At 42.2% G+C, this 27,119-nt stretch overlaps 1 protein-coding gene across 1 annotated transcript; it reads left to right on the forward strand.

Moving 5' to 3' along the window:
* Positions 1–751: 751 nt before the first annotated feature.
* Positions 752–15,648, forward strand: LOC140195887 (receptor-transporting protein 3-like). The gene is made up of 3 exons (XM_072254535.1): positions 752–907; positions 11,193–11,368; positions 14,045–15,648. The coding sequence occupies exons 2-3, from the start codon at positions 11,199–11,201 to the stop codon at positions 14,394–14,396; spliced, it is 522 nt and encodes a 173-aa protein (XP_072110636.1). The 5' UTR covers positions 752–907; positions 11,193–11,198; the 3' UTR covers positions 14,397–15,648.
* The last annotated feature ends 11,471 nt before the right edge of the window (positions 15,649–27,119 follow it).

Here is a 27,119-nt window from a genome sequence, read left to right on the forward strand (position 1 = left end):
CCAAAGAGTCCAAAGAAGAATTACCAAGTTTCCCTTGTGATACCAAGCTACGTCAGTTTCAATGTTGTGTACGAATTGCAAATTCTTCTGTCCAGTGGAATTTTAGTTCAGCAGATACAATCTGTGCAACTAAGGGGAGTACCGAACACAAGTAGTGCTGATCCAGACGCAAAGAATTGCTCCTTAAGTGAATGGATGCTGTAATGACAGGATGGAAGAATGTGACAGTACTCCCAGGATCAGTCAGCACAGACTGCTGATGTATAATATATATAAGAGATACATCTCTTGTGTAAGAACCCGAAACATTGATTATCCATTTTCTTCCCCTGATGCCGTCTGACCCACTCAGTCCCTCCAGCACCCTGTGTGCACTGCCAATTCTGTATTGCCCCAGTGTAGGCTAATATCCGACTACATGACATCTTTTGTTATTAACCTGCAGTTGTGTGAGGGGTTTTATAGCCAAAGGCTACAGAATACACATATAGAAGTTGTGGTATTAGTGTTACATTTGAACTGATCCATCTACACAACATCCAATTTCACATTCCACTGAAATCAAGGAAAATTAAAACCAGGCAGAGTGTAAAACAAGCAGTCAATTCCAATAATAAACTTCCTCCAGAGATGAATAGTTTGTAAGGCCAAAGTTTGCCCTCTTAAGGTTGCACTGGGAAGTGTAATCGAATTGGCTCAGAGTTTATGGTCATGTGATTTCTTGGAACTGACACAAGCAAAGTGAAACTTATTATTGCACACGTTAATTCTGGTGTTCCGAACCAGTTTCAAAAAGTGAACAACTCTTTTCCAGTCCAAGATGGTTGAATACATTATTTAGCAAAATAAATTTGCCTACAGATTTATTCAACTTGCTCCGACAGAAGAAACATTGGCAAACAGAAAGGTAGGATATCTTTTTTTCTTATATAATTTTCCAAATATGATCACTTTATTTATGTTTCTTTAATAGGCAATACTTTTGTCATTTTGTTTCATAAAAATTGAATGCCAAGAAATTGAATTAATTTGCATTCCTTGCAAATCACATACAAAAGCTAATTCATACCTATTTCAACTTAACCAATGGAACTCCTTCCAAGTAGAAAACTAGATTTAAGATGTCCAGGTGTAATTCAATTTAGTGTGCTGACATTTTTTTCCTGACATTGTTCATGCATGGGATGATATTATCAATGCACACAACGCTCATCTCTGTCTTATTATCAGAATCGGGAACAATAATATACAAGCAACACACATCAAAGTTGCTGGTGAATGCAGCAGGCCAGGCAGCATCTCTAGGAAGAGGTACAGTCGACGTTTCAGGCCGAGACCCTTACTTACTTAAAGGTTAGTCCTGACGAAGGGTCTCGGCCTGAAACGTCGACTGTACCTCTTCCTAGAGATGCTGCCTGGCCTGCTGCGTTCACCAGCAACTTTGATGTGTGTTGCTTGAATTTCCAGCATTTGCAGTATTCCTGTTGTTTGCGACAATAATATACAATGTACTATATATCCTTCATTTATAATTCCCAGTAAGTCAAGGAGCAAAGTCTTCAACAAACTGCAAGGAAATGTGAATTAAAGGGTCTCAATTGTACATCTCAATTTCAGCTTCAATGGCTCAATGTTTTTGATACAACATTGTTGCATCTCCTTTTACTCATTAATGCTGTGATCCCGACCAACTTGATGAACCCTTTCCTTGCAGAAGCATGGTGCCATGATGCCATGGGAATTAGATCAATATGCTTTATGGCTGCACTGGGGACAGATGATTCACAATTATTTTCTCCCAGCTGTTTCTCTCAACTCAAGTCTTTCCTACTGCTGTTCCACATCTGCCAAAGGTCAGATCCAGCTTCACAGTACACTTGGAGACACTGATGTGGCTGCCGTGATCTCTGCAGGCAGTTGCCCTATCGTGATTGGTGTATTCTGCATTAATCAGCCTGGCATTATTTTAAATATGTTTCTTTAGCTATTTAGGGACTCTTTCTTCAGGTCTCTCCAAATAACCCATTTGCATTACGTGCAACAGCCACCTAGTGCACAGAATTAGAGTGAAATCCATGTTATAAGCAGTGAGTGGGCTTTAGATGCCATCACATCTACCAACTTACAAGATGGCACAGACACAAGAAACCAACTCTTTCAAATTCCAGTGGACATTGCCCATGCCAGCAAAGGAGACTATTTTATGAACTGCCATGAAGTAGTACTACCACAAAATAACACACATCTTGCACTCTTGTTAAAGCGCAAGAACTCAACATACGTGGTTGCGTCAGCTAAAATGTTCAAAGCTGAAACTGACAGGTGTGAATAAATATATTGAAGGATACTCAAGTTAATGAAGTTAAGGTACAGTTAAGTCATGGGACGTGCTTGAGTGTCTGAACCTTATTCCTATTCCAAACCTTTACCCACAAGTACTACCTTTAAATAAAGGTGAAACAACCCTTTGAGAACCAGACAGCACTCATGGCTGCATTCAAGAGAAAATCTGCAGATGCTGGAAATCCAAGCCACGCACACAAAATGCTGGAGGAACTCAGCAGGCCAGGCAGCATCTGTGTTTCATGATGAAGTATAGAGCTGGGAAGTTGATTGGTGAAAGGCGTACAGGGCTGGTGAAGGGGGAGTCCGATTGTAGAGTACAGAAGTTCATGGAAGAAAGAAAAGGGGGAGGAGCACCAAAGGGAAGCAATGAGCAGACAAGGAGATAAGGTGAGAGAGGGAGAAGGGTATGGGAATGGTGGAGGAGAGGGACCATTACCGGAAGCCTGAGAATTCATTGTTCATGCTATCAGGTTGGAGATGACCCAAACAGAATATAAGGGTTGTTCCTCCAACCTGAGTGTGGCCTCTTTGTGACAATACAGGAGGACATGGATTGACATATCAGAATGCGAATGGAAAGTGGAATTAAAATAGGTGGCCACTGGGAGATCCTGGTGTGGCCTCCTGTATATTGGTGAGCTTCCGCTATCTACAATAGGATCCCACCACCAAGTACATCTTTCCCTCCCCACCACTTTCTACTTTCTGCAGGGATCGCTCCCTATGTGACTCCTTGGTCCATTCGTCCCTCCCCATTGATCTCCCTCCTGGCACTTTTCCTTGCAAGCGGAACAAATGCTACACCTGTCCTTACACCTCCTCCCTCACTACCATTCCAGGCCCCAAAGAGTTCTTCCAGGTTAGGCAACACTTCACCTGTAAGTCTGTTGGGGTCATAAACTGTGTCCAGTACAGCCTCCTGTATATCGGTGAGACCCGATGTAGGATGGGAGACAGTTTCGCTGAGTACCGAGGCTCCATCTACTAGAAGAAGCAGAATCTCCCAGTGGCCACCCATTTTAATTCCACTTTCCATTCACATTCCGATATGTCAATCCATGGCCTCCTGTACTGTCATGATGAGGCCACACTTAGGTTGGAGGACCAGCACCTTATATTCTATCTGGGTAGCCTCCGACCTGATGGCATGAACATCGACTTCTCTAACTTTCATTAATGGTCCCTCTCCTTCCCCTCTTGTGTCTCCCTCTTGTGCTCCTCCGCCCTTTTCTTTCTTCTGTGGCCTTCTGTTCTCTCCAATCGGACTCCTCCTTCTGTAGCCCTGTATCTCTTTCACCCATCAACTTCCCATCTCTTTACTTCGTTCTTCCCCCTCCCGGTTTCACCTTTCACCTTGTGTTTCTCTCTCCCCTCCCCCACCTTTTAAATCTACTCCTCATCTTCTTTTTGTCCAGTCCTGCCGAAGAGTCTCGGACCAAAATATCAACTGTATTTTTTTTCATAGTTGCTGCCTGGCCTGCTGAGTTCCTCCAGCGTTTTGTGTGTGTTACTTTCATGGCTGCAGTAGTTTCATTTCACACTTCCATAGTAGCAGTTATGAGAAAATGTACAGTGAACATATTTAAATAATTTAAATGAAACAATCCATTGAAAGCTGCGGGTGTGACCTTAAACACAATATAGTACACAGTTCATTTCTTATCTGGCCATTGGTGGCATTTGCCGTTTTAACTACTTAACCACTTGATCTCAGTATGGTCAGCTATTTTAAAATGGATGTAGTTCATTTAACTGAAGAAACACCCTCAAAGGCATACCTAGAAAATGCTATTTTACTTTTCTTGTAAACCCATACATTAGGGACTGGAGCAGGAGCTGGATGACCTCTGGATCACTCGGGAGAATGAGGAGTTTATAGACAGTAGCTTCAGGGAGGTAGTTACGCCAAAGGAGCAGTGCACAGGTAATTGGGTTACCGTCAGGCGAGGGAAGGGGAAAGGGCAGGTAGAGCAGGGTTCCCCTGTGGCCATTCCCCTCAACAACAAGTATACCGATTTGGATACTGTTTGGTGGGGGGGGGGAGGTTTATCTGGGACAAGCTGCAGCAGCCGGATCTCTGGCACTGAGCCTGGTTCTGCAGTGCAGAAGGGAGGGTGGAATAAGAGGAGAGCGGTAGTGATAGGGGATTTGATAGTTAGAGGTACAGACAGGAGGTTCTGTGGTCATGACAGAGACTCCTGGATGGTTTGTTGCCTCCTGGGTGCCAGGGTCAGGGATATCTCTGATCGCGTGCACAGCATTCTGAAGTGGGAGGGTGATCAGCCAGATGTCATGGTACACATCGGTACCAATGATGTAGGAAGAAAGAGTGAGGAGGTCCTGGAGAGTGAGTATAGAGAGCTTGGTAGGAAGTTAAAAAGCAGGACCTCGAGGGTGGTAATCTCAGGATTGCTACCTGTGCCACGTGCCAGGATGCTCTGGCAGATGAACACATGGCTGAGGAACTAGTGTAGGGGGCAGGGTTTCAGATTTCAGGATCATTGGGACCTCTTCTGGGGCAGGTGGGACCTGTACAAGAGAGACGGGTTACACCTGAACTACAAGGGGACCAATATCCTTGCAGGGAGGTTTGTTAGTGCTATTGGGGAGGGTTTAAACTAGATTTGCAGGGGGATGGGAACCAGAGTGCCAGAGCAGATAGTGGAGCAGGGGTGAAAATAAATGATGCTCAAAGTTCATGCAGAGTCACAAATAGAAGGGTGGTGAGTGGTGGTGATAATTTTCTGAGGTGTGTCTATTTCAATGCAAGGAGTATTGTGGGGAAGGCTGACGAGCTGAGAGCGTGGATTGATGCAAGGAATTACGACATTATAGCCATTAGTGAAACTTGGCTACAGGAGGGGCAGGACTGGCAGCTTAATGTTCCAGGGTTCCGATGTTTCAGACTTGATAGAGGCAGAGGAATGAAGGGTGGAGGGGTGGCATTGCTAGTCAGGGAAAATATTACAGCAGTGCTCAGGCAGGACAGATTAGAGGGCTTGTCTACCGAGGCCATGTGGGTGAAGCTGAGAAACAGGAAAGGTATGACTACATTAATGGGGTTGTATTATAGACCAACCAATAGTCAGCGAGAATTGGAGAAGCAAATCTGTGAAGAGATAGCAGACAACTGCAGGAAACATAAAGTTGTGATAGTAGGGGATTTTAATTTTCCAAATTGGGACTCCCATACTGTGAAAGATCTAAACGGGTTAGAGTTTGTAAAATGTTTTCAGGAAAGTTTTCTAAATCAATATCTAGAGGTACATTCTAGAGAGGATGCAATATTAGATCTCCTATTAGGAAATGAGTTAGTACAGGTGACGGAAGTGTGTGTAAGGGAACACTTTGGTTCCAGTGATCATAACACCATTAGTTTCAACTTGATCATGGATAAAGATAGATCTGGTCCTCGGGTTGAGGTTCTAAACTGGAAAAAGTCCAAATTTGAAGAAATGAGAAAGGATCTAAAAAGCGTGGATTGGGACAGGTTGTTCTCTGGCAAGGATGTGAGTGGTAAGTGGGAGGCCTTCAAGGGAGAAATTTTGAGAGTTCAGAGTTTGTATGGTTCCTGTCAGGATTAAAGGCAAAGTGAATAAGAATAAGGAACCTTGGTTCTCAAGAGATATTGGAACTCTGATAAAGAAGAAGAGAGAGATGTATGACATATATAGGAAACGGAGCAAATAAGGTGCTTGAAGAGTATAAGAAATGCAAAAAAAACTTAAGAAAGAAATTAGGAGGGCTAAAAGAAGACATGAGATTGCTTTGGCAGTCAAGGTGAAGGATAATCCAAAGAGCTTCTACAGGTATATTAAGAGCAAAAGGATAATAAGGGATAAAATTGGTCCTCTTGAAGATCAGAGTGGTCGGCTATGTATGGAACCGAAAGAAATGGGGAAGATCTTAAATGGGCTTTTTGCATTTGTATTTACTAAGGAAACTGTTGGTGCATGGCCAACTGGTTAAGGCATTCGTCTCGTGATTTGAAGGTCGCTAGTTCGAGCCTTGGCTGAGGCAGCGTGTTGTGTCCTTGAGCAAGGCACTTAACCACACATTGCTCTGCAACGACACTGTTGCCAAGCTGTATGGGTCCTAATGCCCTTCCCTTGGACAACATCAGTGGCGTGGAGAGGGGAGACCTGCAGCATGGGCAACTGCTGATCTTCCATACAACCTTGCCTAGGCCTGCGCCCTGGAAACTTTCCAAGGCGCAAATCTATGGTCCTATGAGACTAACGGATGCCTAATGATGGCATGGAGTCAATGGAAATAAGGCAAACAAGTGAGGTCATGGAACCTATACGGATTGAAAAGGAGGAGGTGCTTGCTATCTTGAGGCAAATCAGAGTAGATAAATCCCCAGGATCTGACAGGGTATTCCCTCGGACCTCGGACCTTCAACTTGACTAGTGTTGAAATTGCAGGGGCCCTGGCAGATACAGTTAAAATGTCAGTATCTAAGGGTGAGGTGCCGGAGGATTGGAGGATAGCTCACGTTGTTCCATTGTTTAAAAAAGGCTGTAAAAGTAATGCGGGAAATTATAGGCCGGTAAGTTTGACGTCGGTAGTAGGTAAATTATTGGAAGTACTAAGAGATAGGATCTACATATATTTGGATAGACAGGGACTTATCAGGGAGAGTCAACATGGCTTTGTGCGTGGTAGGTCATGTTTGACAAATCTATTAGAGTTTTTCTCGGAGGTTACCGGGGAAGTGGATGAAGGGAAGGCAGTGGATGTCGCCTGCATGGACTTCAGTAAGACCTTTGACAAGGCCCCGCATGAAAGGTTAGTTAGGAAGATTCAGTCGCTAGGTATACATGGAGAGGTAGTAAATTGGATTAGACATTGGCTCAATGGAAGAAGCCAGAGAGTGGTAGTAGAGAATTGCTTCTCCGAGTGGAGGCCTGTGACTAGTGGTGTGCCACAGGGATCAGTGCTGGGTCCATTGTTATTTGTCATCTATATCAGTGATCTGGATGATAATGTGGTAAGTTAGATCAGCAAATACGCTGATGATACAAAGATTGGAGGTGTAGTGGACAGTGAGGAAGGTTTTCAAAGCTTGCAGAGGGATTTGGACTAGCTGGAAAAATGAACTGAAAAGTGGCAGATGGAGTTTAATACAGACAAGTGTGAGGTATTGTATGTTGGAAGGACAAACCAAGGTAGAACATACAAGGTAAATGGTAAGGCACTGAGGAGTGCAGTAGAACAGAGGGATCTGGGAATACAGACACAAAATTCCCCAAAAGTGGCATTACAGGTAGATTGGGTATTAAAGAGAGCTTTTGGTTTATTGGCCTTTATAAATCAGTATTGAGTAAAGAGTTGCAATGTTATGATGAGATTGTATAAGGCATTGGTGAGGCCGAATTTAGAATATTGTGTTCAATTTTGGTCACCAAATTACAGGAAGGACATTAATAAGGTTGAAAGAGTGCAGAGAAGGTTTACAAAGACATTGCCGGGACTTGAGAAACTGAGTTACAGAGAAAGGTTGAATAGGTTAGGACTTTATTCCCTGGAGCATAGAAGAATGAGGGGAGATTTGATAGAGGTATATAAAATTATGATGGGTATAGATAGAGTGAATGCAAGCAGGCTTTTTCCCATGACACTAGGGGAGAAAATAACCAGAGAACGTGGGTTAAGGGTGAAGGGGGAAAAGTTTAAAGGGGACATGGGGGGGGGCTTATTCACACAGAGAATGGTGGGAGTGTGGAATGAGCTGCCAGATGAAGTGGTAAAAGTGGGCTCACTTTCAAAATTAAAGAAAAAATTGGACGGGTACATGGATGAGAGGTGAATGGAAAGATATGGTCCAGGTGCAGGTCAGTGGGACTAGGCAGAAAAATGGTTCAGCACAGCCAAGAAGTGCCAAAAGGCCTGTTTCTGTGCTGTAATGTTCTATGGTTCTATGGTTCTATGGTTCTATCAATATATTGAATCTTGATTTTTCTCAATAATGTTACTTGTGGCTTTCAAAATGTTCATGAAGAGTATGGAGTAATTTCTATTGAGAGATTCTGTTCGGTGCAGAGATAGTGCAGATAAATGCCAGAGTAACAGCATGGAGAGAAATGGTCAAAGAATAAAAGATGTTTGTGATCACATGGAGAAAAATCTTAAACAAGGAATTAACTATGGTAAAGCCTGAACAAGTTTGTAATTGCTATTACTATGGCTTTCAAACTGTTCTGAGACTGAGACCCAATAAAATTGCATCAGCTAAATTGCTTCTAAAAATAAAATTTTGTAAATTATTGAACAACTGTAAAAACCAAAGAACACACTCTGAACTGAACCAAATCTGGAACCGCAAATTGTTAAATCTGGTTATTTTTGGCCCAACAGTAGATCAAATGAATATTTAAAAAAACTATATTTAAATCATTTGAGTCAATTACATTTTTACTTTAAAAGTCTAATTTTTATGATGAGTTAGTCAAGTGTCAAAGTAACAGTTGAGTTTATTGACCTATGCACAAGTGTGCAATGGTAAAATTACTTGGAGAAGCATCACTGGCACATAGCATCTTATAAGCAGCTTTCACATAAAAAATACAAATTAAACATATTAGATGAGATGTGCCAATAACATTTCAACTAGGAAGTTTACAGACAGGTAGTGAATTTAATTTTTAATCTCAGTGACCTGGTTTGACTTGGAGCTGAGGTTCCTAGGTATAAATTGAGTATTCTATTCACCAACTGGAGCAGTCGAAACTTGGAAAAAAAATCAGATAAAACATTAAACAAGACGTCTTAGATCTTCTAAGTTTTGGTTCCATCATACAGATACAATACAAGATCGTGAGACATAAAAATGAAAAGCTATTGTGCTGAATTATGTTTGGACAATGTAGACGCTGGGCGAGATGGATTGAAAAGGCATGGTGTCAGTAGTGGAGGTGAGAGTTGAGTTGGTTCTGCTCACTGCTGCACAAGGTTTACTCCGCTCTCTGTGGCACTGGGGCTGTGGGCCTGCTCCAACTTCGTGTCTACGAGCTCCACGATGTTTTGCTCTGCTGTGTAATGAACTGAGGCTAAGGCTGAAGGCCTGCTCCGGCTGCTCCAAGCTTTGTGTCTATGATCTCACTTTCAGTCTGAAAGGGGTTGCTGGCTGTTATTTGATCAGATGATTTGTGCTTCTTTCTCACTTAGCGTTTTTTTTCTCTCTTTACTTATTAGTGTTTGTTTTTTCAAATTGTTTCTTTTGGGTTTCTTGTTTTGTGGCTGCCTGTAAGGAGACGAATCTCAAACTTGTATAATTTACACAAACTTTGATAATAAACTGTACTTTGAACTTTATCATAGAGATTAAATTAACTGTGCTATGTAATTAATTTGAATTAGTATTTTAATTTTAGTTTGTTCATTGGGATTTGGAACTAATTTTTTTGCTTGCTGCTTCTATGGAACCTACCAAAACATTCTTCTGCTCCCTGTAAGATAAGAGACATGAGGTGAGAAGTTAATTGTCCAAGGGAATCAATAAAGTTTTCTTCACTCCCAGCACAGATGAACCTATCACACTTTCAGAGGCAGTTTACACCACACGATGATGTGTACTTACCGCATGACTGTAGGGGGCAATTGTTTGAGTATATCCAACTCTTAAGAACAACAAAGACCTATGAACACACAAAGGGAAAATACTACTTGTGTTACTGTAACCTTGTTATGAAGTCCAAAGAAAGTAGGTTGGGAGAAGGAGGGATAACAGTAACCACAGAGCCCTTGAGGTCAGGTTGGGAAGAAGGGGTAGATTTGTGATATCTTCTTCCTCAGTTCTAACAACACTGAGACAGATTCTGTGGCTACCTACACCAGGTTGCTGCCTACTACATGCCCTTGGAAGTGAAGATGGAAGCAGCCAACAAGGAGTCTACCTGTTGAATCTGCACACTTAAGGGATATTCAGTACTGAAATTCACTGGTGATGTGGTCTCCAGCTGGCTTAGAGAGATCCCAAAGATATTTGTACTGTTACTATTCTCAATTTTTAATGAATTTTTTCATGCCCTTAGGGTAACTTTACTGGTCCTTTGTTCCACGCAGGGAATTGAGCCAGCACTCACATCGATGTAGATGCTTGGAATTCATGCAGCAAAGAGAAAGGCCCATGCCCAAGATGACTATTTACACTAGTCTCACTAGCTTGTATCTGGCCCGTATGCCTCTGAAATTTTCCTGTACAAATGTATTTACAGAATTGTCATTGTACTTGCCTCTCTCACCCCTCCTCTGACACTTGTTCTTTTGTCCATTGCCCTCTTTGTGAAAAACCTCTCCTCAGATCCACTTTAAATCTTTTCTCTCACCCTAAACCCATCTGTTCTAGTTCTAGCAACACACATCAAAGTTGCTGGTGAACGCAGCAGCCAGGCAGCATCTCTAGGAAGAGGTACAGTCAACATTTCGGGCCAAGACCCTTCGTCAGGACTGACGAAGGGTCTTGGCCCGAAACGTCGACTGTACCTCTTCCTAGAGATGCTGCCTGGCCTGCTGCATTCACCAGCAACTTTAATGTGTGTTGCTTGAATTTCCAGCATCTGCAGAATTCCTCGTGTTCTAGTTCTAGGCACATTTACCCGGTGAAACTGTCTATGACTACCTTTCCCACCTGTGCCTCTATAATTTTAATACCCTCAATAAGGTCACCCCTCAGCCTCCTTGTGTGATTATTGTGCAACCTCGCTAGCTTAATCACAACTTATAAGGTTATGTGACAAAGGCAAAAGCACTGTATTATTACAAAATTTCCATTGAAAAAAGCCTGCACTTAGCTTATGTTTCTGGTGTTCACATTTTTTTTCCTTTTTAAATATTGCATCCAGTACAAAATGGCAAGGGTTCCTGGAACAAATGCTTGGGTAGAAGAGTTTAACTACATTACGGGAGAAGAATTATCAGAACCATGGAGTTTGAATTTCAATTACCACATTGAAAATGAACTAGATGATTCGCAAAGAAAAGATGGTTGGAAGATTTACAAAACATCAGCATTTGGCAGGTGAGGCAATACATATTTGGAATCCAAATGTACAACTGAAATGGGTTATTTTGTGGAAAAATATATTCCAGGAAGTTGCCGTGCTCAATCCGTTTTTCAGAGTAAAGCAAATGGCAATGAGACACATTCTTCCTGAATGCTAATGTTCAGCATTACAAAGTTATGATACATCTTTGAATGCATACAAATAGTTCCCTCACAATCATCCTATTAAAATATTAGATGTGAAATGCCCTTCAAAATTATGAAATATTGATATAACATGCAATATTTCTTTGCATGGGTCCTTAATACTTTTAGTGTGGATTGTGTAACATTTGAACAAAGGCACAGGGAAATGCAACAGTTACTTGAGACTTCCATTCGTGGAGATTAAGACTGATCTGTGACCCAATTCAATTCTTCAATATATTCCATATATCTTCCTTCATCCTGTTTTCCACGGTAGCTTTGATTACAGAAATCGACAATCTCAACCACTGACCTTACATAAATTGTCATTTATGGAAGAGAGATCCAACTTCCTGCTGCTTTTAATATTTATTAGTATTTTCTAATTTAATGGCTAAAATATCTGGTTTTGTTATGTTTAGTCTCTGATTCTCCAGCTAGCAGAAAGTTTTTCCCTTTAAATGTTGAAATCTTTCATCAAATCACCACTTAACAGTCCAATTTCTACGGAATCCAATCCAAGTCTGTGTAATAATGCTATCCAACTTAACTCTCATAAACACGAGATTCTGCAGGCCAAGACCCTTCATCAGGACTGGAAAGGAAGGAGGAAGATGCCGGAATGAAAAGGTTGAGGGAGAGGAAGGAGGACAAGCTAAAAGATGATAGGTGAAGCCAGGTGGGTGGGGAAGGTAAAGGGTCGGCAAAGAAGGAATCTAATAGGAGAGTGGACCAAGGGAGAAAGGGAAGAAGGACGGGCACCATGGGGAAGTGAAAGGCAGTTGAGGAGAAGAGGCAAGGCGTCCGGAGTGGGGCGTGGAAAGGGAGCGGAAAAGAAAAAAAAAATTACCGAAAGGAGAAATCAGTGTTCATACCATTAGGTTGGAGGCCACCCAGATGGAACAACCCCAAAAGTGCCCCCTTGGTGGCAGAAAAGGCGATGGATTGACACGTTGGAACAGGATGGGATAGGAATTGAAATGGTTAGCCACTGGGAAATTCCACATTTGGCAAGTGGAGCAGAGGTGCTCAACAAAACGGTCCCCCAGTTTACGTCAGGTCTCACTAATGTAAAGGAGGCTGCATCGGGACTACAGGATACAATAGGCACCCCTCAATAGATTCGCAGGTGAAGTGCTGCCTCATCTGGTAGGACTGTTTGGGATCTTGAATGGAGGTGCGGGAAGAGGTAAGTGGGCTGGTGTAGCATTTCTGTCACTTCCACGGACATGTGCTAGGACAGAGATTAGTGGGAAGGGACGAAGACAAGGGAATCACGGAGGGAGCAATCCCTGTGAAAAGCAAAGAATGTAGGGGGCAGGGGGCGAGTAAAGGTACGTTGGTGCTTGGATCGTATTGAAGATGGTGGGAATTGCGGAGGATGATATGTTGGATGCAGAGGTCCATGGGGTGGTAGGTGAGGACAAGGGGAACTCTATTCCTTTTAAGGAGATTGGAATATGGGTTAAACATAGATGTCTAGGAAAATGAGATGTGGGTGAGGACAGCATCAATGTTTTGGATTAACTCTCAAGCTTGATAATTCACTACTTGACAAAATTATCAAAATTGTCACAAAATTCATTGTGGCTGTATACAAGACCTAACACTCAAAACAAGGAGTCATTTGCACTGAGGTCAAGTGAGATTTCTAACTGTGATGCTAAATGCAGTGTCCTTGAGATACTTAAAACTTTTGTGGAAACTTATCTTGTTAAGGGCAGTTAGTAAATCTTGCTCTGAGCGAGAGTATTTTCACCTCAAGACTGGTGCCAGCTCAGATTATAGTTGAAACAGTTACAAATATTTTTTAATAGTTACATAGATGACACTTCTTATTGCTGCCCCCCTTCAGCTTCCTGTACAAGGATTTTTGGGTAATGGTAGACTTTTACTTCTTTGACATGTATCGTTGTGTTTTGACATGCTTGCACATTTGAGGACCTGAGTGGTGATCATTCTATCCTGCCTGCAAATTAACGTTGTTGAGCAGAGGAAGCAGCTTAATATGCACTCCAATCCCTGTAAATTCAACCCGAGTTATGGCATTTACATTAAGCAGGGTCTTCTAAATTCATCATAAGCAGGTCCCAGAATCATAAAACAGGACTTATCATGTATTGTTTAACTATAAATATCGTTACCTTGTGTAACTGCTTAACTTTTTCATGTTAAAGAGTTAACCCATTACTACATGATGAATATATCTGAAGACAGCGTGCTTAATTCATACAGAAACGGAAAATACTGGAAATGCTCATCACTAATGAATGCTTTATCAACCTGAAATGCTAGCTCTGTTTTTCTCTCGATGCTAGCTGATCTACTGGGTGCTGCTACCATTTTCTGGTTTTATATTAAATTTTCAGCATCAGATTTTTTCTTGATGAATCGTGCATAGATGTTTGATTGTAATATGAAACTGTATTAAATACACCAGATGAATTCCAAATGTAAAATTTCATAATTTAACAATATTAACTAGCCTCCTTTTATCTTCAACAGATTTTATTGTCGCTGTTCAAATTCATGGCCTTCAGCTCGTGTCAGTATTCTGTTTCATTACCGACGGAGACGGGGACGTGGATTAGTTTTGCTTCGTCCCTTCGGACAGCAATGCCGAGAATGCACGAACCACCAATGGCTAAAACCACAGGTTGATTCCACCCAAATACATGAAGTGTTTGAGAGGCTTATAGCAAAAATCCGCAAAAATTGCTACAATGATCCTGATGTAGTAGTTAGAAAGAGATATCTGGTGCCACGGAAGACGAGACCTCATGAAACGGATCTCTGTGAAGCCTGTTATTTGGGTATCTGCGACAGAATAGTTGATGCCACGGAGAACGAGACTTGATGAAACAGATCTCTGTGAAGGTGTCGATTGGGTATCGGCAGCTTGCAAATTAATGATGCTAGTAAAATAATCTCTGCAAGTAAGCTTAGGGTAGAAATTTGACTTTGTCCAATAGGTAATTTACCAAAATATAATCAAAATTAAATGGTAGTATATTGTTTAAGTAACAATAAAAGGAATAATTATATAACTACCAGCAAAAGATCCTCCAAAGACACTGCACCCCTCAGCATAAGAAAACCATGTTTTTTTTTCCTTTCTGCTTTTTCTTTCTGCATTTAGCAATCTGAAAATATTTTAGTAAAATTACTTTCAGTAGGAATGGTCCAGCCAACAAACTAAATCTTATTTACATTAGAGAGTGGGAAGCCAATGGATTCTCACTGTACTGTAGGCACATTGGACTGAAACAAGATCCAATGTATCATTACTTACACTTAATTAACTTAAAATGCATACCTTTCAACTGCTCTGGAACTGAGAGAATTACTCGGACATTTTGACGACATTTAAGAACTAACCACATTGTGCAACCGGTCAGAGGCCAGTCTGGCATTAATCGTTTGCTTCGTAGACATTGATTGGAAGGCAGTGTCTTGTGTGCTGCAATGGATAAGTTGATAATGGCTTGAAGCTCTGCCTCTGAGCTTACACAATTGCAAATGCCATCTGTGCACTGCGGTTCACTGCTGAGTTTGGGACAACCTTGGTTATGGAGTGGAGACAAAAATCAGTTGAATAGTGTCCCATTGCTCCTCAGAAAAAGTGTACCATTTTCAGTATTTCAGGAGCACAAGCTTTGGCTCACCTGGGAAATGTGCAAATGCAGATCAAGGTCTCAGACATGACACAAATCTCATGGTCTATGAGACAGCAGTGACCCCTAATCTTCTATGTGCTTCTGAAATTTCAACTGCCTACAGTGCACAGATTATCGCAACTACTGTTATTGCCTTTTCGATGTGATATCTGCTAATATTACCTGTAACTGAATCGGGGACAGAACAGAACCATCTGCAGCTGAAAACAAGACTTTGCTTCAACAATGCACACAAAATGCTGGACGAATTCAGCAGATTTCCAGCATATGCAGAATTTCTCGTGCTTAACACTTTGCTTAAAACAGAGCTGAAGCAATACAGTCACAAATTTGTTTCAGCTTTTGAATTTCAATGCCTGTTTTATCAATGATCGAAAAGGAGATAATGTCCTGAAATTTAAAAAAATTTAAAAATAAATGGTTGTAAGATAATGATTTTTTTTTGTTGCTCAATTTATTATAATCTATTATTTCAAAAATATTCCAAATGCAACTTATCCCAGCCTAAATAAGTTTGGCATCATTCTAATCAAAAGATTACTATAACAAAAACAAATTGCTTCAGATACTCGGTAGCTCATGCTGAAAGAATGCAGGCAGGTGCAAGTGTTTTAGAGACAAACCTGGAAAATACAGTGAATAATACACATCCCATTTGTATTTTTACTGTCTGCAGCATTTTGTTCTACATTTAGCAATTTGATCTTGCAAAGTATTCAGAATAAATTGAGGCTTCATTAATATCATGCCTAACAAAACTAAACTGAAAAACAGTGCTTCCTTTGAGACCCCTACAGCTCCAAAGGAAACACGGTTTAGTAGAGATCAGAAAACGCAGTATCTTTACCATTTCAGCACAACTTCTTGATGCCTTGTGCTCTTGTTCCTGTAATCTCATTCCTCATATTTTCTTCTGATAATCCTTCCTTGGTTATTTGTTCATTTTCTCTTTCTTTCTGTGTCACTACACCTGTTTACAATGTCAACTTTATAATACCATCTGGAAAGCAAGTCAAATATTTGAAAATAAAACAGATGTTAAGGAAGTCTGATATAAGACAGTAACACTCACAACATGCTGGAGGAACTCAGCAGGTCGGGCAGCATCAGTGGAAACGATGAGGGATCTTGTCAGTGACCTTTGTCAGGGACCTCACCCTCGACCTTACCACCATGGGTGACCCTACCAGGAGCATAGCTCCAGACGGCATTGCTCTCGGGATCACAGGACCACACAAGCTTCTCCACCACGACAAGGTGACAATCCATGGAGAAGACATTTTATAATGCATGTCAATGATAATGCACCGTTTCCACTGATGCTGCCCGACCTGCTGAGTTCCTCCAGCGTGTTGTGAGTGTTGCTTTGATCCCAGCACCTGCAGATTATTTTGTGTTTATGATAAAAGACGGTAAGACAGGAGGAACAGAATTAAGCTAACTCAGCCCATTGAGTCTGCTCTGCTATTTGATCATGACTGATTAGTTTGCCTTCTTAACCCTATTCTCCTGTCTCTTCTCCATAATGTTTACACCTTTACTAATTAGAATCAGAGTTACGTGCATTATCATTGACGTGCATTATGAAATGTCTTCTCCGTGGATTGTCACCTTGTTGTGGTGGAGAAGCTTGTGTGGTCCTGTGATCCCGAGAGCAATGCTGTCTGGAGCTAGGCTCCTGGTAGGGTCACCCATGGTGGTAAGGTCGAAGGTGAGGTCCTGGACAAAGAACAATCCAACCAAGACCTCAACGGTGGAACAGGCGGATGAAGTTACTTCAAACTCGACGGTTGTGAAGGCAGATGAAGGTTGCAACAAATCCATCAGCTCCAATCGTCGTGGTTTCTATGCCATTGGAATCAGTTGGTTGATTTGTGAAATTTCGTGTGCTTCTTGGAGTGCAACATCAAGTGCACGTTAAACAAATACACGCACAGGCGTCTTCGCTCTGTGGGCCACTTCTTAAGAACGAAGACCATCATCCTCGACCTCGAGGGACAGCCACGATGACGATTATGAAATGTATTGTTTTGCAGTGGTAGTCAGATTAATACATAACATTTCTCAAGGTTACATGTATATAAGTAAATAAGTAGTGCAAAGAAAAAGCAAAATCATGAGGTAGTGTTCATGGATCATTCAGAAATCTGATGTGGAGGGAAAGAAGCTGTTCTTAAAAAGCAGTGTATGTCTTCAGGCTCCTGTATCTCCTCCCTGAAGACAGTAATGAGAAAAGAGCTTGTCCTGAATTGCCTTTCAAAGATATTCTTGATGGTAGGGAGACAGTGGCTCCTCCGTAACAGATGGTAATGCAACGAGTCAGAATGCTCTCCACTGCACAGCCCTAAAAATTTGCTAGTTCCGAGTGACACATGAAATCTTCTCAAATTCTTATGAAATATTGCTGTTGGCATGCCCTCTTCATAATTGCATCAGTCCTGCGTCGAGGATAGATCCTCAGAGATGTTAATACCCTTTCCACTGCTGACCCCTCAATGAGAACTGTTGCATGCTCTGCCAACTTCCTCTTCCTGAAGTCCACAATCAATTCCTTGTTCTTACTGATGTTACAACTACAACCTTGCATTCAACATCAGTCAACCAGCTAATCTACCTCATTCCTCTATACCACCTCATCATCATCGGCCAACATAGACGTGGTTTTGACAAATTTATAGATGGCGTCTGAGCTGTGCCTAGTCATAGTCATGAGTGTGGAGAGAGTAGTGGGCTAGGAATGCGTTCTTAAGGTGTGCCGGTGTTGATTGTCAGCAATGAGGAGACATTATTTCCAATCCGCAGTAAAGTAACAGTGGTCAAGAATCTATCATTCTCTGCTTTAAATATACCCAACGACTTTGCCTTCTCAGCTGTCTGGGGCAATAAATTCTACAGATTTACCACCCACTGGCTAAGTAAATCCAGACTGTTTTCTGTTCTAAAGTGACATCTTCTATTTTAAGTATAGTCTTCTATATCTAAGTCACATCCTCTGGTCTTAGACTCTTCCACTATTGGGAGCATCCTCTCCACATCCACTTGATCGAGGCCATTCAATGGCAGGTTTCAATGGCATTCCACCTCCACTCCCCTACCCCACACCATTCTTCTAAACTCCATTGAGTAAAGGTCCAAAGAAATATATTAATAGGTACTTTCATTTCTGGGAATGTTCTCACAAGCCTGCCCTGGACTGTTTTCAATGCCAGAAGAACCTTTCTTAGATATTAGACGATAAGACCATTAGACATAGGTCCCTTTGCATCTTAGATTTTTGAATTTTCTCCTCGTTTTGAAAATAGTCCGCACATTTATTTCTACAACCAAAGTGCGTGAACATGGATTTTCCAACGGTGTATTTCATTTGCCACTTTCCTGCCCATTCTCCTAAGCTGTCTAAGTCCTTCTGCATCTTACCCATTTCCTCAACATTACCTGCCCCACCACCAATCTTCATATCATCTGCAAACTTGGCAGCAAAGCCATCTATTCCATCATCTATATCATTTATATACAGCTTAAAAAAGTGGTCCCAACACCGACCCCTGCAGGATACCACTAGTCACCGGCAGCCAACCAGACAAGGATCCTTTTATTCCTACTCACTGCCTCCTACCAATCTGCCAATGTTCTAACCATGTTAGTGACATTCCTGCAATACCATGGGCCCTTAACTTGGTAATAAGCCTCATGTGTCAAAGGCTTTCTGAAAGTCCAAATATACAATATCCACTGCATCCCCTTATCTATCCTACCTGTAAGCTCCTCAAGGAATTCCAACAGGAAATAATACTTACCTTGTCCTATCTAGTCCTGTGTCCCCATGTACTTCATAACCTCATCCTTAACAATTCACTCTAACATCTTCCCAACCACTGAGGTCACGCTAACTGGTCTTTCATTTCCTTTCTGCTGCCTTCCTCCTTTCTTAAAGTGTACAGTGACAGTTGCAATTTTCCAGTCCTCTGGCACCATCCCAGAGTCCAATAATTTTTGAAAGATCATTTCTAATGCCACCACAATCTCTAATGCTACCTCTTTCAGAACCCTAAGGTACAGTTCCTCTGGTCCAAGTCACCTATGTATCTTTAGGTTTTTCAGCTTTTTAAGCACTTTCTTTCTTGTAATAGTAACAGCACCTACTTCCCTTCCTTCACACACTACAACATCAGGCACACTGCTAGTGTCTTCCACAGTGAAGACTGATGCAAGTTACTCATTTAGTTCATCGGTCATCTCCTTGGCCCCTGTCATTATTTCTCCAGCCTCATTTTCTAGCGGTCCTATGTCCACTCGTATTTCTCTTTTATTTTTATATACTTGAAAAAACTTTTACTGTCCACTTTGATATTATTTGCTAGCTTCCTTTCATATTTCATCTTTTCCCTTCTAATGATTTCTTTTGTTGCTCTTGGTAGGTTTTTAAAAACTTCTCAATTTTCTATCTTCCTACTAATTGTTGCTTTGTTGTATGCCCTTTCTTTTGCTTTTACATTCCCTTTGACTTCCCTTGTTAGCCATGGTTGCACTATTTACCATTTGAGTATTTCTTTATTTTTGCAATACATACGTCCTGTATTTTCCTAATTTTTCCCAGAAATACACGCCATTGCTGCTCTGCTGACATCCCTGCCAGCAGTTCCTTCCAATTTTCTTTGGCTAACTCCTCTCTCATACCACTGTAATTTCCCTTACTCCACTGAAATACTGCTACATCAAATTACTTTCTCCCTATCAATTTTCGAGTTGAAACACAATCATATTGTGATCATTGGTTCCTAAGGGTTCTTTTCCTTAAGCTCCCTGATCGTCTCCGGTTCATTATATAATACCCAAGCCAGTATAGTAGCTAATTCCCTAGTAGGCTCAACGACAAACTGCTCTGAAATGCCTTTTCTTAGGTATTCAACAAACTCAATCCCTTGAGATCCATTACCAACCAGGTTTTCCCTAATCAACCTGCATGTTAAAATCTTCCATGACTACCATAACCTTGCCCTTTTGAATTGCCTTTTCTATTTCCTGTTGTATTCTGTGGTCCACCTCCCAGCCACTGTTGGGAGTCCTGTATATAACTGCCAGCAGGGTCCTTTTCACCCTTGCAGTTCCTTAACTCAACCTACAAGGATTCAACATCTTCCAATCCTTTGTCACATCTTTCTACTGATTTGATGCCAATTTTTACCAGTAGAGCCAGACCACACCCTCTGCCTACCTTCCTATCCCTCCGATGTAACGTATAACCTCGGACATTCAGCTCCTATCTACAACCCTCCTTCAGCTATGATTCACAGTGATGGCCACATCATACTTGGCAATCTGTAATAGTGCAACAAGATCATGCACCTTATTTCTTATACTACGTGCATTTAGATACAACACCTTGAGTACCATATTTCTGTCCTTTCTGATCCTGCATCCCTAATGTTTTGATACTCACCCTGTTGGTTACATCTCAGCCCTATCACCCGCCTATCCTTCCTGACAGTCTAGCTGCATGCTATCTTTTCTTTTTTACCATCTGTTCTGTCCCGCGATCCTTCACTCCGGTTCCCACCCCCCTGCCAAATTAATTTAAACCCTCCCCAACAGCTCTAACAAACGTACCTGTGAAGATATTGGTCCCCCTCAGGTTCCATCACTTTTGAACAGGTCATACCTCCCTCAGAAGAGATCCCAATGATCCAAGAACCTGAACCCGGCCCCCTGCACCAGCTTCTCAGCCACGCATTTATCTGCCAAATCATCCTGTTTCTACCCTCACTGGTGCATGGCACAGGCAGCAATCCAGAAATTAATACCCTGGAGGTCCCGATTCTCAGCTTTCTACCTAGCCCTAAAAATTCTCTTTTCAGAACCTTATTACTTTTCCATCCTATGTCATTGGTACCAATCTGTACCAAGACATCTGGCTGCTCCCCCTCCCTCTCCAAAATGTTGTGGACGCGATCTAAGACATTCCTGACCCTGGCACCTGGGAGGCAACATACCATCTGGGTATCCCGTTCATGTCCACAGAATCTCCTGTCTGTTCCCCTCACTATTGAGTCCCCTATCACTACCACTCCCCTCTTCTCTCTCTTTCCCTTCTGCACCACAGACCCATGGTCAGTGCCAGTAACCCGGTCGCTATGGCATTCCCCTGGAAGGTCATCCCCCACAAAAATTTTGAAAGCAGTATACTTGTTTCTGAAGAGAATGGCCACAGGGATGCTCTGCTCTAACTGCCTATTTCCATCTCTCCTGACAGTCACCCAGCTACTCACCTCCTGCAACTTCGGTGTGACTACTTTCCTGTAACTCTGATCAATTATCTCCTCACTCTCCCGTACAAGCCGAAGGTCATCCAGTTGCTGCTCCAGATCCCTAACACGGTCTTCAAGGAGCTGCAGCCGGATGCACTTCACTCAGATGTAGTTCCCCAGGAGACTCTGGGTCTCCCAGATCTCCAACATCCGGCACAAAGAACACATCACAGCCATTTAATGGTACAGTAAGAGAGAAAAAAACGATAAATAGGAAACCTTAACAGATGCTTTACACTGAGGCGACGCCTCTTTTGAACCAAAGCCTGTAGCTTCTGCTCTTGCCACTGGCCTACTCCCGACAACGTCTGCTCCGCTTATCCAATCTGTACTTTTACTTAGTTTGTAGAGCTCTGTTGATGCCGCTGATAGGCCCCGTACAATAGGCAAATGCTTGCGAAGCTCCCTTTTTAAATAATCGCCGCCGACCTGCGAGAAATGCCTCCTCTTTGAGGATCTCTGTTGACGTCACTGATAGGCCCCATACAATAGGACCCAAAATAACTATAGAATGTACTGTAAACAAGAAAGAAAACTGTTAATGTTAATATTTTGTTAATTTCTCCACTAATGCTGGAGGAACCATTTGCTGGATGAGCTCACAGGATTGAGTAGCATCTATTGGGGGAAGGAATCATTGACAATTTTGGGTCAAAACCCTGCTCTGGAACCCTGACTCTACAGTTGCTTGTGTATCCATTTTATGAGTCCACTGCAAAGTCTCTCCAAGCGAGGCTGGCTCTGATGAAGGTTTCCTCCTCTTGGTCAGGCAGACTGTTTGTGGTTTCAGATAAAGACATGTGTGCATGAGTGTGTCCTCAAAAATCATTCAGTCTCCCTCAACCATGCTGCGGAATTCTGGGACTTGTAGTTCATTTACAACCCACGTTGCCTCCCATAGTGACGTTAAAATGTTCGTGGGGTTCTGGGATTTGAAGTCTGAAATGTAATTGCGGATGCAGAACATTGCCGTACTCCTTCTTGCGCATGCGGCTTTGGAGTTTTATAGTACTCGCTTTACACTTGTGACTGTGTGGCTTAGCACAACTCTAATGCCTTATTGATGATGCCGCTATCATTGGCCAGATCAGCATATAGGAGGGAGATTGAAAATTCGGCTGGGTGGTACCATGACAACAACTACTTATTGCTTGTTACGCCGCTGGAATGAAGGTCCTCCATGAGTGGCGGTGTTCAGGATTTCCTTCATCACGCCAGCAGCTTCTTCTTGGTTTTCACTACTGTCAGTCATGCAACTCCGGGTGGAGACTCAGGAATACCATCATACTCAGATGAAGAAGGATTCTTCACTGCTGTTTCCATACAATTTTGTTTTACTAGTCAGGGCTGTTAGCCCTAAGCTGTGCCCCGAACCTGGAGGTCTGGTGGACCACTCGTAGTCTGTCCTCTTCCCTTTGACCTGCTTTGCATGGGTGACCCTACCAAGAGCCCTGACTCCAGCCAGCTTAGCTCTCTGGGTCATTGAGGTATGCAAGGGTCCAAAGCACAACGAGATTGTGGTCCTCTTTGAGAACTACAACAAACAACTCTCAATGCCTTCAAGACCAAGGAGATGATTATTGTTTATAGGAGGAAGAAACCAGAGGTCCGCGAACTAGTATTCCTCAGAGTATCAGGGGTGAAGAGTGTCAGCAACTTTAAATTCCTCGGCATTATTTCAGAGGGTCTATCCTGGGTCCAACAAGTAAGTGCTATTACGAAGAAAACATGGCAACACCTCTATTTTCTTAGGCGTTTGAGAAGATTCAGTATGTCATCGAAAACTTTGACAAACTTCTGTATATGTGTAGTAGAGAATATACAGCATCACAGCCTGGTATGGAAACACCAATGCCCTTATATGGAAAACACTACAAAATGTAGTGGACATGGCCCAGTCCATCGCGTGTAAAGCCCTCCCCACCAATGAGCACGTCTGTACGAATTACTATTGCAGAAAAGCAGCATCTATCTTCAAGGATGTTCACCATCCAAGCCTTGCTCTTTTCTCGCTGCTGCCATCAAGAAAGTGGTACAGGAGCCTCAGCACCAGCATCAGCACCACCAGGTTCAGGAACAGTTATCACCCCTCGACCATCAGGCTTTTGAACCAGAAGGTTGCGATGGTCTTGGATGTTTTTATCGTGATCATAAGACCCTATTGGACACTGGTAATGAAGAATGCTGCAAGTCCAACTCACTGGTTTATTGACAAGACCAGTGGGGGGAGAGCTGCATGGCCTTGGTTGTGGTGTGGACCAGGCCTCCTTCATGCCTCCACCTTGCCTGTTGCAGCTCACGAGGAAGGGGATTCCATGCTGAGTAGGGAGTTGGATTCTTCCATTGGTGCTGCCCTCCACTGTTCACTAGGTGGGAGACAAGCTGGACTGCCTTCTTCTGGGGCTGCACGGCACAGTTTGAGGAACGGTTCTTGCAGAAATGTGACTCCAGGACACTATCCACACACCATCAATCTTCAGGCCCTGACACTCGGATTCGGGCTATATTTTTTTAAATATTTTTGTAACTATTTTTCTGCTATAATTTGTGCTACTGTTGGTCTCTGTTTCGTACCTTGGCCGCAGGGGAACGCTAATAAGAGAAAATCTGCAGATGCAGGAAATCCGAGCAACACACACCAAATGCTGGAGGAACTCAGCAGGCCAGGCAGCATCTAGGAAAAGAGTACAGTTGATGTTTCAGGCTGAAACCCTTCGGCCCAGAACAGAGAAAAAAAACTGAGTAGATTTAAAAGGTGGGGGGGGAGGAAGAGAGAAACGCAAGGTGATAGGTGTAACCTGAAGGGGAGGGGATGAAGTAAAGAGCTGGGAGGTAAATTGGTGAAAGAGACAGAAGGCCATGGAAGAAAGAAAAGGGGGGAGGGCACCAGAGGGAGGCGATGGGCAAGCAAGGAGATGAGGTGAGAGAGGGAAAAGGGGTTGGGAAATGGTGAAGGGGTGGATGGGGGGCATCACTGGAAGTTTGAGAACTCAGTGTTCATGCCATCAGGTTGGAAGCTACCCAAACGGAATATAAGGTGTTGTTCCTCCAACCCAAGTGTAGCTTCATCACGACAGTGGAGGAGACGTAGTTTGGGAGACCGCTTCGCTGAGCGTCTAAGCTGCACCAGAAAATGTGGGATCTCTTATTGGCCACCCATTTTAATTCCATTTCCCATTCCCATTCCAATAGGTTTATCCATGGCCTCCTTCGCTGTCTGGTAACGCCAACACCCCCTTCACCATTTTCCATTCCCTTTTCCGTTTAGTATCAATTATATTGCAGGAAAAGGAATGTGAAATGAAGAATACGTTCAGCTGCTGATGAAACGTATCCCCCATTTTGAGCATCTGCTCAAGATATTTTCTATAATTATATCAATACAGTTTGTTAAGTGAATCCTTTTAATTTTGATGTGAGTTGTACTAATACTTCCAAGAACACATCTAGGATTTCGTAGAATACAAAACAGAACTTAGTGAAGGTTAATTTAAAGAAAATGTATATAATACTGCCTCTAAATCATATGAAAACTGATTGAAAACTTTGGCATCCAATATGAAAAGGTGCATTTGTAAGAAGTATGCTTGTCTCTGCCATTAATTTGGTTATGGTGCTGTTGAGGAAGATGATTTGGGGCGGGTAGGAAGAAGTGGCTTACAGTGGGTGGCGCAGTGCCATTACAAAGTGCTAATTTGTGTCGAGGACCAGGGAACGATAGATTGATGAGAAAATCATATGTTAATTATAAGGGTAGCATAAGTGTAGCTCATTGAAATCCATTCGTGATTTTCTAGCAATAAATTTTAACTATTAGCACAGATTAAAATATGGTTAAAATTATTTTGAAATTTGCATTATAACAATTTTTTAGATTATGAAGACACATAGTCCTCTTTTATTGTCATTTGGTAATGCATGCATTAAGATATGCATCAAAATATTGTCTGTCATCCAAGCAAATTTAACAATTGATTTTTTTTTGCTGCTATACTACTTCATCTGGAAACCATATGAATTCTGAAACCTTGATTTAAGGTGACATTATTTTCTGAAGAATTAAATGTTTGCTCCAAGGACGATAGAATATGAAATTAGATTGCTTGAGATCTTCAGAGGAAACGTTAAGTAGATAATCTTGACGGAGTTTCCATATATATTCTGTTGTGCTTCAAGAATCTTTCACTATGTTTGATGGAAAGAAACAATTGAAATCTAAATAAAGGTGGTATGTCAGTCTTCCTTGATCAATAAATCTTTCTTGTGTCTTTAGGTTTTTTAAAATGTTACTCCATCTAAAGCAGCTTCTAATTAATTTATTATATCTTATTCACTTAGTGCAATTCCGACATTTACTGAGAATGAGTTGTAAAGCAGACGACCACACAGAAGTGACGTCGGAGGCCTCAAGGTGCCCCAGACACTTCCCCGGAGCGACCATCGTAAAGCCCCATTGGTGGCCATCCACAGCTGCCAGAAGTGAGGCCTCCGCAACCGTGACTCAGTTTACGGACTTGTTTCAACCAGGAGCCCAGCCCTCCGGGATTAAGTGTTGGCTTCGGGGCCCGACCCAATCGACAGCCTGGGCCCTCGGCAGCTGGAAGTGGCAGCGGAGCCTCCTCCGTCACTCGGCCCGACCCGGAGCGCCTGATGACACGACCCACCGATCGATCCCCACGGGACGCGTCCACCAACCTCAAAGAGCTGACAACAACACACTGCATCGATGGAAACCTGGAAAAATGCAATATTTACTGAGGAAGCGTGGAAAGAGAGCTGGGCTGCTGGTCAGATTGAAGCTGAGGGGCTTCAGGGTCCCTATGCCCACCATCCTACCAGCTAATGTGCAAGCCATAGAGAACAAGGTGGATGATCTTAAAGGGAGACTCACCTACTGCAGGTAGATGCAGAACTGCTGTGTATTCTGTTTCACCGAGACCTGGCTCTTCTCTGCCAACCCCGACTGTGCCATCTGACCGGAGGGATTTTCTAAAATATATGTAGGAGGTAGCATCCGAAAGGAAGAGAGTATAGTACTTAGGAAATTTCTAACTTGGAGATATCTAAAAAAATGTATTCTTGGTAAGTTATATTTGTTAGATAATTGCTCAAAGGACAAAAAGGAACCATCTAAAAATAAATCCAAAAACCCTGAACCCATTAGTCTTCCAAATTTGAAAAGTGCGATCAGTGGAAGAAGGAGGGAAGAATATGTTACCTAAAATAGGAATCGCAAGCCCAAATTGATTAAGATTGAAAAATTTTCGGAACTGAAACCAAATACGTAAGGTATATTTAACTATCGGGTTACAAACCAGTTTACAGCGTTTCAAATCAAAAGGAAAAGAAGAACCTAAAATAGAGTCAAGTGCATAACCTTGAGCAGCTTGTAATTCCAATACTACCCATTTAGGAATGGATAGTGTATCTTGATCAAGTAACCAAATTTCATATGTCGAATATTAATTGCCCAATAATAGAATCTAAAGTTAGGTAATGCGAAACCTCCATCTCTCTTAGCTTCCTGTAGACGTACTTTACCCAATCTTGGGTTTTTATTTTTCCAAATAAATGAAGAAATTTTAGAGTCAACTTTAT

This window comes from Mobula birostris, chromosome 4, assembly GCF_030028105.1.
Source record: "Mobula birostris isolate sMobBir1 chromosome 4, sMobBir1.hap1, whole genome shotgun sequence".
NCBI lineage: Eukaryota > Metazoa > Chordata > Chondrichthyes > Myliobatiformes > Myliobatidae > Mobula > Mobula birostris.

Excerpts from the sequence above, each read along its gene's own strand:
- LOC140195887 (XM_072254535.1), top strand. The coding sequence starts at position 11,199 with ATGGCAAGGGTTCCTGGAACAAATGCTTGGGTAGAAGAGTTTAACTAC. Across the intron at positions 11,369-14,044 it reads AAAACATCAGCATTTGGCAG|ATTTTATTGTCGCTGTTCAA; the intron begins GTGAGGCAATAC and ends TATCTTCAACAG.